Source organism: Pungitius pungitius, chromosome 8 (assembly GCF_949316345.1).
Source record: "Pungitius pungitius chromosome 8, fPunPun2.1, whole genome shotgun sequence".
Taxonomy (NCBI): Eukaryota; Metazoa; Chordata; class Actinopteri; order Perciformes; family Gasterosteidae; genus Pungitius; species Pungitius pungitius.
Window position 1 is genome coordinate 14,347,062 of NC_084907.1, and position 10,100 is coordinate 14,357,161.

Here is a 10,100-nt window from a genome sequence, read left to right on the forward strand (position 1 = left end):
CAATAAACACGCCGCAGTGGAATGCAAGGGCCAATGGTAATAGTCATCGTAACGGTATTTTGGGGTTTCACTTCCGCTGATGTTCCCTAGTAACCCACATGGAAACCAATTTCCCTGTGTTTTGAGTTTCGGCGCCTATTCTGGCGGTGAGAAATTGTCGGAAGCACAGGAGATAATTTCTTCATTGTAAACCGCCCTTAGCACTTTTACTCCACATATATATAAAGTAACAACAAATATGAAAATCGAAGAGGTGAAAAGCACCACGAAAACTCAGCGGATCGCCACGCACAGTCATGTTAAAGGACTCGGGCTAGACGAGGCCGGGAATGCTAAACAGTCGGCATGTGGTCTAGTCGGCCAGGAGGCTGCTCGAGAGGTAATGTTAATGTTTCTCTGCACCTGCGTTACTCGTGTTTTGTTCTGAGGAGTGAGTTTCAGATTTGAGGGAGCGGGTGGAAGGGAGGATTTCGCTCACATGCACCAACAAGCTAGCTCTTGTTCCGTTAGCACTGTAGTGTCGCCGTTGTGTCTCTCAAGTTAAAGGTGAGCTAAAGGGAAGGTGCACCATACATAGAACTCAGGTTCACTCATTCCATTCCAATAAAAGGTACTATCAACTTTTATTGGTTAAGTTTTAATCAGACTACTAAAATTATTTATGAATTCAGAAAAGAATCGATTACCAATAGTGATTTCCTTTTTAAATCTGTAACGTTAGTTATTTTAGTCTAGCGGACGGTCTTCATATCAAATAAATCAAGATGTAATTTCTATTAAATATTTACACACCAATTCGCTGACAAAATACTCGAAAAGTGTCACCAGTTATACAAATAACAAATAATCTGCTAAAGAGACGCCTGACTCCTTGTAGGTAACGCTAATGATCACTTTCTCAAATGGAGCTAGTTACACCGATAAACAGGCATGGTTTAATAAATAAGGACAGTGTAGACACTGATGGCTATATTTGAACTAAAATCCATCTCACTTGTGATATAAATTCTGACAACGTAGCATAGGACCCGTCTCAGAAGGTATCCCACAGCCTCCTTGTATTGCAGTCAACTCCTGTTATTATTTTACCATTGCTTATCAATTTCCTGGATAATGGTACTCAATATCATTTTTTGTTTCTAGGCTTGTGGAATCATTGTGGAGCTGATTCGTTCAAAGAAGATGGCAGGAAGGGCAGTGTTACTGGCCGGACCACCTGGAACCGGAAAGGTAAGTGCAGTCTTTAATTACCAGCAATACTCGCAGAAACTCTGTTGTTGCACAGTGTGACTCTATCCTACTTGTTCCTCCAGACTGCCCTTGCCTTGGCTGTTGCACAGGAGTTAGGAAACAAGGTGCCTTTCTGCCCCATGGTCGGCAGCGAGGTTTACTCTTCTGAGATTAAAAAAACCGAAGTGCTGATGGAGAATTTCAGGAGGGCCATTGGTGAGCAAAAACAAGTCCTTGTAACAGAGGTTGTTGTTTTTTTGGATGGGTTCTGAACTGTGCAGGTCTGAGTTTCAATTTGTAAAGCTATCATGCCAGATGCCATGTAATGCCTGCAAACAGTAGAACAAAGTAAATGATGAACAAAGGGGAAATGTCAATTTAAAAACAGACGATTCATATAATCATCCGACTTTCTAGTGAGACGCTCAGCTGAAAAACCATGTGAAAAGGGAAGGGGTTTGTCAGACTGCTGACGTTATCTGTCACAGGGAAGGAAATGGAGCTCAGGTACAGGGAGAGGTGGTCATCAGCACCTTTGCTCCCCCCTAGAACACAATCTTTCCGGGGGGAGGGAGTTGCATTTTGAATTTGTCATCACTTTGACGATAAGAGCGCCCTGACAGACGGTCTCTGCCTTAAGCACTGCTGTTTGAACCTCAACACAACAAATCACCCACCTGTGCTCTGCTCATAGTCAGTGCGGCTGCATGAAAGAGGAAATAAAGAGTGATCATGTTACACAAGATCATGCCCATACCTGTCATGGGCATGCACACATGTGTTCCCTATCTGTAATAAAATGCGTTGCTCAGGAGACCGAAAGATGCAGCGGCTTCATTGATATTGGAATATAAAAGCCTGTGTGTATGTGTGTGTGTGTGTTGCCCACATTCAGGACTGCGTATCAAAGAAACCAAGGAGGTGTATGAAGGGGAGGTGACAGAGCTGACTCCCTGTGAGACTGAGAATCCCATGGGTGGCTACGGGAAAACCATCAGCCACGTCGTTATCGGTCTGAAGACTGGCAAAGGCACAAAGCAGCTCAAGGTCAGACTCGCAGCAGTAACCTCTCTGCAGCATCCTGAGAGACGTTTCCTGCATGATCAGTGTGATGTTAAAACTTCATTTGTGGGAACTGTGTCAGCTTAAAAAGATACTACATATTTACACCCTAATATTGATCTAACTATCTTTCGGATAGTGTGATTTTTTTTCTATTTTTCTTTTACCTCTTTCCTTTCCAAAACTCTTTCTTTAACATAGAGGATAAAATACCTTCTTTCTTCTTGTTGACTAACAATCAACCTTACTTTTACCAACCAATTGTTAATCAATTCAAAATCTCTTGTTTCCATAGCTGGATCCCAGTATTTATGAGAGTCTTCAGAAAGAGCGCGTGGAAGTTGGAGATGTCATTTACATTGAAGCAAACAGTGGAGCTGTCAAGGTATTGTAACTCCCTTGCAACTGCCCTTAATCTAAGTAAAATATGATGTACGTGCTAGGCTTTAATTCAGCAAATAGTTTAAAGTGTTTTCTGTCCTTTCGTGCCCAATGTGTCCCCTAGGTTTAAATCTTTGGTGGGGGGGTGTGAACAGTCCAGCCAACAGGGGGCAGGGCGTAGTAGTTGATGCGGAACTGCTGTGTTTTTTTAAATTCCAGACTGTCCCCTCCTGAAATAATGGTAGGGGAAACCCTGATGTCCTCCTCGGCCCTTCATGGTGGCGTTCTTTCAGCTCTGCATCAAAGCTTTGCTGTACCCTGGAATTAGCCTGTCTCATTCCTGCAGCTTTTCATGCTCCATCTATCGCTCCATCTCCCACAATGCCTCTTTTCTAGTAGCAGTGCATGTGGCCTCTGTTGACAGACCACAATGACGGTTCCTTGGGTTGTTGCAGGTGGGCCAGGGGCGCAGGTCAGCTCAAATCAGGAGCCAAAGGAGGAGGGCCGGACAACACATTTGTTACTGTTGACAGCTGTTTCATGACCTGCCTTGTGAAACTCTTTCATCTCTCAGCTGCCTGGCCTCCTGTCCACGAAGGCATGGCAATGGATTCAATTATACACCTGCTCTCCCTCCGCCCCCTGCGTCTTTGGTTTCGCTGTTGTCCAGAGCAATGTGTGAAATTATTATTACAATTTTAGTTAACACATGTTCTTTTTTTGTTTCTTTGCAGAGACAAGGTCGTTGTGACACTTTTGCTACGGAGTTTGACCTGGAGGCCGAGGAGTATGTGCCACTGCCCAAAGGCGACGTCCACAAAAAGAAGGAGATAGTCCAAGATGTCACACTGCATGACCTTGATGTTTCAAACGCCAGACCCCAGGTAACTGCCAATGTCTTTAAATGTAGCCGTTTCTTCTCAGAAACTAAATAACCGGTTTACAGAATTATCCCCGGAATGTTTCAAATCATTTCTCACCTTTTGATCTCAGGGGGGCCAGGACATTCTCTCCATGATGGGACAACTGATGAAACCCAAAAAGACTGAAATCACAGGTGAAAAAACATCCGACAACAGCTCTGCTCAAATAACCAGCTCGCTTCAATACTTTTTTCTTTTTGACTTTTATTCTTTATACATCCCGGTTTTCCTCTTGTGTTTTAGATAAACTGCGTGCTGAGATTAACAAGGTAGTGAACCGCTACATCGACCAAGGTGTAGCAGAACTCGTACCTGGAGTCCTTTTTGTTGACGAGGTGCACATGTTGGACATTGAATGCTTCACATACCTCCATCGAGCACTTGAGAGCACCATCGCTCCTATCGTTGTTTTCGCCTCCAACAGGGGAAATTGTTTGATTAGGTAATGGTATAAACGTGTTTTTAAATTTTTTTTAGTTTTTTTTTTTAGCTAGGGTGCAAGATTTGTAGTATCAATAATTATTTGCGACTCACCAGGGGGACGGAAGACATCAGCTCTCCACACGGGATTCCTCTGGACTTACTGGACAGAGTCATGATAATCCGCACCATGTTGTACACATCCCAGGAGACAAAGCAGGTGAGTCTCAGCCTCTAAGGAGCTGCGTGTGTGAGATGTGGGCCATCTGTAACAAGCCTGTTTTTTTCAGATCATCAAGATCCGTGCTCAGACTGAAGGGATCAATATCAGCGAGGATGCTCTTACACACCTGGCAGAGATTGGCACCAAGACCACCCTCCGGTAAGAGTGTACATTGTGTATCACTGGGTCGAGTGAAGAAATGAGCAGCCTCCCCAAAGGGAAATATGCAGTGTAAAATGCAAAATAAGAATCCCATTGTACAGAGTAACCTGTTAAACTGTACACATCTATATACGTATTTCCTGTTTTCTCCCAGGTATGCTGTACAGCTACTGACACCAGCCAGCCTGCTGGGCCGTGTTCAGGGAAAAGAGAACGTGGAGAGGGAGCAGGTAGAAGAAATCAATGAGCTTTTCTACGATGCAAAGTCCTCTGCCAAAATCCTCCAAGATCAACATCTGAAGTTCATGAAATAAAACTAGATTTATCCAGCTGTTATCTTTCACTTTGATTCTCCATCCTTTTTATTTGGCTTTTTCCTGTGTGCTTTCATCTTTACCCTCCACACCATGGCTCATTCTAGTGTCCTGGCCATATCTGCGCTAGTAGTTTTGTTCTATAAAAGTTCAATAAAAGCAAGACTCGACTCATGTTTCCTTTTTTACTGGTACTTAGTACAATTTAACAGGATGAACAAGACAACATTTCAGACTTTGAATTTACAAGTCTTACAAGTCTGTCATACAATTTCTTTGAATGCAGTTTTGGTAAATCCTTATAATTACCCCATATCCTGGAACTGTGGATACATTCAGCTGTTTACAGAGGGAGCAATGAATGGCTGAATATTTCTTTTAAAAATGTAACTGGCATGCCAGTGTGCAGAGGTTCTGCTGTTTAAGAAGGAACACTTATTAAAACAAAATATTCATGGAGTGATGTACAGCTGGGCAAAAAAATAACAGATCCCAAACCCATAAGATGAAACGATAATGGGCACAAAGTCCACCGCTACTTCCTGTTGGCCTGAGCCGAGCGTGAGTTCAAAACCGTCTCCGTCCCGGACCTCGCTCCGCTGAATACTGAGGGTGCTGCTTTGCCCATTTTCTCTGTGAATAAAGGGAAACCAGAATTCTTCACTATTAAGGAGGCGCTAAGATTGGTTATGTATAATTGTGGCTATGCTCTGTATAAGTAAACACACGCTCCTCATCCCACTTGGTGGGAGGGAAGACCCTCCTCCTCACTACCGTACATGGAGTGGAAACTTTGCGCATCAAGAGGAAACGCCCCTCAAACAAAGTCTCTGCCAAAACATGATCTTATACAGACCTCTCAGTTTCATCTGGAAGACAAATGTAAAACTTCTTTTTTTTATATATATATATATATATACGTGTTTCCTCACCACACTCCTCCATTACTTCATAAGTCTTGCTCTTTGCTGGCCCACTTGCACCCAGCTGGCTTTTTGCTTCGGTTAGGTCCTCATCTCTCACCTCGGGACGCTGCATTCGTTCAGGTTCTTCTTGACCTGGCTGAGGAAAAAAGTATGACGGCACACACATGATTTATGGCTCTCCACTTCTGCAGAAAGTCTTTTTTAAACAATGTAAAAAGAAACCAGCAAGGTTCTTACTTTCGCCATGTTAGAGCAATTGAAGTTGGTCTTCTCTCCGTCAGATGTCCAGCACCACACACGCGCAAATGTACCCAACCCAGCAGTGATTCTCCAGTGGATCTGTTCTTGAGAGTAATAAATGACGCAACAAGTGCATAAGGTCCTCCTCCTTTCGGTCTGTTTTTTTTAATGGTCGGCTGTCCTGCTAGCTGCTTCATGAGGATATTAGTGCTGCAAGTTGTGGCACTATATTTTCCCAAATAAATCCTGAATAAACCACAGGGATCCTTAAAGTTAACAATTTTATGTATCTGTATCCTCTACCGGGTGATAAGCAAATGGCACAAAAAGTTCAAAAGTTGCATCTCAAAATATAAGTAGCTATTTTTAGAAGCTTTTTCAAAAGTTCGACAAACATCATACCATACTTAGCAGGTGAACAAATACAAAATACATGATCCAAAAATGAGGAAAAAGGAGCCGGGTGGTGAAGAGAACATTGCCATCCTTGAAAAGAATGCGGTTTCCACCCCTTTCTGCTTATTTCCCATAATGACATCATTATTCTGCCCCGGGGACCTTACATTCTGTGGCTGTAAGCCATGAGGAAGGACAAACAAACATGTTGAATAGTCGCTGAATTTAGGCCCATTTAGCTCCCCAAAAGGATTAATATGATGAAAATAAATCTGACTGCATCATGTTTGTGAACCCAAGACAATGAATAAAAATAGCTTTTGGACAAACACTGCAGATCCATTTATATTTGTATCTAAAAAAACGTTTTCTTAATTAGCCACAATAACACATCCAAAGACGTGCTTCATTATGCTTGTATGAGCCAACACAGGATGATCCAGGGACAAAATATCAGCGTCATACACCCACACATTCACACGTATGAGGTAAACTTAAACTAAAAGTCGTTCCCTCGTTGCTTTCACGGTCAGTAACTGTCAGCTCCTTTTGTGGGGAAACAGGAGCTTTCTTCCAAGCCAGTTCCCCACTTTCCAGTTCAATTAAGTGTGTTTCTTTCTGTATTTGGGCAAGAGCTGAGTCCTCACGAACTGAATGAGTCGAGTCTCTGTGACAAGGACAGCCACAAACACACCGAGCAGACACAATGCTCCCACGCCGATATGGATAATCCTTAGTAACCAGCCGCCGTCACAGCAGAGTAGACCCTGCAACCAGAGGAAAAATATATGCCACTCAGGACCAGTGTTTGGCAAGATTCCACAGAGATTATATTGAATAATACTGTGATGTAATTGCTGATATGTAGATATATCAAATCTGGGTGGAGGATGAATACTGGATGTCTTTTCTTGTACCTCAGACAGCGTTGTGACAACGGCGCTGACAGCGAGGGCCAGTATTAGGAGTGGCGAGGGCAACAGGCCTCGCAGAGGTTTCCATTGAGTGGATCCAAAGCAGCGGCGTATGTAAAGCACGCTGTGCGAGATGCGCAGGCCCATGTTCAGGCAGTTTGCCAATATGAAGCCCACACTGCCAGCCCACCATGTCAGCACGTAGGACAGCAACAGGAAAGACACCGACAGAGCCAGCATCACAAAGTTATACCTGGGGACAAAGCACAAACAGTGTTGGCTGACAGGTTGCTGGCAGGTATGTTGTGTGTATATATATTTACTCACTACTTACTTGTCAACCTCTTCTTGGCTCATGGCGGCAAACACAAAGCATTCTGTTACACCATTGACAGCGAGAAGGAGGACATAGCAGCTGTAGCATCGCAGCAAAGTGGGCCCTTTATCCAAAAACACAAAAAATGTCTAAGAACAGCAAAACGAGCGATATATGTTTCATATATTCATTACAACCAGTGTGTTGTGGCTCTCTTACCTGCCCCACTGCTGAGCAAAGACCCGCCATAGATATCCAGAGCCAAGTGAGAGTAGGCGTAGCCAAACACAGAGATGATCAGTCCAACCACCAGCACCAGTTTCAGCAGACACTCCAGGACCTCCGCTGCAAGGGCAATGTCCTCCTTTGGACAAAGTCCGCAACATGAAGGCGACCCGGCAACTCAATTTATTTCAAAATGACTTTTTTTATAATTCGAAGACTCGCACCTGTTTCTGACTTTTTACATCACGTCCTCGCTTCAGCACTTTGGCAAAGAAGATGTAGAAGCTTTCCTCAATAGGCAGGAAGATGAAGCGAGCCACCATGGAGCCCAGATTGTTGACAATGTCATAAACTCCCTGGTCTCCGAAGCTGAGGACGTTCAAGAAGGTCATGACGTACCGCTCCCCCTCTGTCAGGATCTGCTTCAGGAAGGACTGCTTGAAGAAGCTCCATGTGAGCTTAGCCAGAGTCCAATCAATTAGCGGCTAAAAACAGAGCATTTAATGAAGGTCATTTAATCCCTAATCATTATAGCCTGTCTTGTCACTCCTCAGTTTGATTTCATAAATAAAGATCATGAATTATAAACATAAAATATTATTTTCCTATTACCTCTCCAGCAGCTCTGCGGGGCAAGAGATCTCCAACACACTGCAGGGGAAAGCCCTTCTTAGCTGCCACTTTAGAACCAAAGAAACGAATGAAGTAAACAGCGTAGCACAGCACCAGGAATCCTGTGTAGACCAACTGAGAAAAGCCCACAGCTTAGAATCATTACATCCAGAGTACGCACTCACGGAAACAACGCAAAATCCACATCCACCGATTTCTTACATGAGCGGCAGAGAAGATGTACAGGCCCCATTCACGGGCAAACACCACCAACACCACAGTTATGCTGCACTTAGCGATCATTGCCAAGCTCTCGGCGACCACCTTCAGACGGACAAACATGTGAGCTTGAGCCAGGACCCAGAGGGGCTCAGCCAGGAGCTCCTGCACTCCCGACAACGCAAACATCACCACAGCTGGACCGTAGTAAGGCACAGTCTGGGGATCTGGGACCTCCAGGAGCCAGAGCCACACAGCGACCAGCAGGGCTGCCCATAACACACCCAGGGGCAACCTGAGGGGTAAGAAAGCAGAGTAAAGACACGCAGGTAAAAATCCAAACCGAATACACTTAGAATGTTGTAAAGTAACTAAACATACGTCAGCCACAGCAGGTTGATAACTTGTCTCCAGCTGTGGTCGGTCCCAGATACCCCACTCAAACAGGCTCTGCGGAAAGCTTCTCTGGATAAAAATACTAAAGTGGAGTATAGTAGTGTGAGTCTGTATAACAAACACAAACACAAAAAAACACACATCAGCTGGTTGAGTGAAACGTGGTTTCTCCTCTTGGTTGGTGCAGTTTTCCAGTCTCAGCATCGATCCTCCTTACCTGACATTTACAACACCGATCAGCTCTTTGGAGACGAACCGCAGGGTAAATGCGTTCAGCAAGAAGGTGAGGACGCGGAACATCACCTGAGATCAATGAAACACAAAATCAGATCTATAGTTTTACAATCCAGAACGAATTATTATTTGACTAATATTCCGCATTTTGGGCTGCTGTGGTGTTACATCTCCAATGTGTATTCCCGTGTACCTGCAGCAACACATTATACGACGCGAGCGTGGATGCACTCCTCAGAACATCCTGAGAACTCATTTTTGACTTCCTCTCTGTCGCTAAAACTTTGTCAAGCGTGAATTTAACAACTTAAGTAAATCATTATGGCGTCATACCGAGGAACCCGTACGCGTGGCTATCTGGGAACCGATAACTATAGCCCCTAATTTCAAATGAACTCGTGTAAGATCAACGTTACATTTGTTGGAGGTAGTAGTTACACTTCCGTACACATTTTACGTAAAGACGTTACGCAATTACGTCAGAGGACATTACTTACCGTTGAGTTGTCGCTAGAGGGCGTAAAGAACCTTCTCACCATCTGCCGTGAATCTCCATCTCCATGCCGTGTTTTTTACTAGCATGTTGATACTATTATTAAAAAAAGTTCTAGTCACGTATATTTCCTTTAATGACCTTATGTACAGATTATAAACAACATCGTATAGGAGATGAGTTCAAAGAATATATATATAAAGGAAAGAATATACAAATAATTTTAGTTTAGTTATTTTCTTTTATTGTTACCAATTATAAGCAGCTTTGCATCACTTTAAGAACAACTATTTTTATTCATTGAGCTTGATGTTGTCAGGTAACAAAGTGTTTCCAACCGAAACCGCCAAGCTGTCCTTAAGTTGTCTTTTGTTATGTTTATCTCTGGAAAGTGAGGCTATAAAAATATCTACG

The 10,100-nt window shown here is 43.6% G+C and overlaps 4 protein-coding genes across 5 annotated transcripts in view; 2 read left to right on the plus strand and 2 right to left on the minus strand.

Moving 5' to 3' along the window:
- Positions 1–10,100, plus strand: part of LOC119194246 (small ribosomal subunit protein eS26) — a 226,092-nt gene that overhangs the window by 80,081 nt on the left and 135,911 nt on the right. The gene's annotated exons all lie outside the window — the stretch shown is intronic.
- On the plus strand, positions 84–4,885 carry ruvbl1 (RuvB-like AAA ATPase 1). Its single transcript, XM_037490478.2, has 11 exons — positions 84–379; positions 1,144–1,230; positions 1,314–1,446; positions 2,126–2,277; positions 2,588–2,677; positions 3,408–3,557; positions 3,667–3,730; positions 3,840–4,038; positions 4,134–4,236; positions 4,307–4,398; positions 4,556–4,885. The coding sequence occupies exons 1-11, from the start codon at positions 239–241 to the stop codon at positions 4,713–4,715; spliced, it is 1,371 nt and encodes a 456-aa protein (XP_037346375.1). The 5' UTR covers positions 84–238; the 3' UTR covers positions 4,716–4,885.
- On the minus strand, positions 4,950–6,276 carry mustn1a (musculoskeletal, embryonic nuclear protein 1a). Its single transcript, XM_037490479.2, has 3 exons — positions 5,879–6,276; positions 5,648–5,777; positions 4,950–5,348 (listed from the first exon to the last, which is right to left on the minus strand). The coding sequence occupies exons 1-3, from the start codon at positions 5,885–5,887 to the stop codon at positions 5,251–5,253; spliced, it is 237 nt and encodes a 78-aa protein (XP_037346376.1). The 5' UTR covers positions 5,888–6,276; the 3' UTR covers positions 4,950–5,250.
- Positions 6,465–9,739, minus strand: rft1 (RFT1 homolog). 2 transcript variants are annotated; one of them, XM_037490477.2, is made up of 10 exons: positions 9,691–9,739; positions 9,177–9,262; positions 8,945–9,067; positions 8,567–8,858; positions 8,345–8,479; positions 7,957–8,217; positions 7,727–7,871; positions 7,526–7,631; positions 7,195–7,444; positions 6,465–7,044 (listed from the first exon to the last, which is right to left on the minus strand). In XM_037490477.2, the coding sequence occupies exons 1-10, from the start codon at positions 9,730–9,732 to the stop codon at positions 6,880–6,882; spliced, it is 1,605 nt and encodes a 534-aa protein (XP_037346374.2). In that variant the 5' UTR covers positions 9,733–9,739; the 3' UTR covers positions 6,465–6,879. The 2 variants fall into 2 exon arrangements, with proteins under 2 accessions (XP_037346374.2, XP_037346373.2); XM_037490476.2 differs by lacking the exon at positions 9,691–9,739 and adding an exon at positions 9,387–9,637.

What these genes read in the sequence shown, in the direction of transcription:
- ruvbl1 (XM_037490478.2), top strand. Translation starts at nt 239, where the DNA reads ATGAAAATCGAAGAGGTGAAAAGCACCACGAAAACTCAGCGGATCGCC. An exon ending in GCCAGGAGGCTGCTCGAGAG is followed by an intron (nt 380 to 1,143) that starts GTAATGTTAATG and finishes TTTTGTTTCTAG; the next exon opens with GCTTGTGGAATCATTGTGGA. An exon ending in TTTCAAACGCCAGACCCCAG is followed by an intron (nt 3,558 to 3,666) that starts GTAACTGCCAAT and finishes TTTTGATCTCAG; the next exon opens with GGGGGCCAGGACATTCTCTC.
- mustn1a (XM_037490479.2), bottom strand. An exon ending in TGAAGTAATGGAGGAGTGTG is followed by an intron (nt 5,349 to 5,647) that starts GTGAGGAAACAC and finishes CTTTATTCACAG; the next exon opens with AGAAAATGGGCAAAGCAGCA.
- rft1 (XM_037490476.2), bottom strand. Translation starts at nt 9,449, where the DNA reads ATGAGTTCTCAGGATGTTCTGAGGAGTGCATCCACGCTCGCGTCGTAT. An exon ending in TTTGCTCAGCAGTGGGGCAG is followed by an intron (nt 7,632 to 7,726) that starts GTAAGAGAGCCA and finishes TTTTGGATAAAG; the next exon opens with GGCCCACTTTGCTGCGATGC. An exon ending in TTGTCACAACGCTGTCTGAG is followed by an intron (nt 7,045 to 7,194) that starts GTACAAGAAAAG and finishes CTCTGGTTGCAG; the next exon opens with GGTCTACTCTGCTGTGACGG.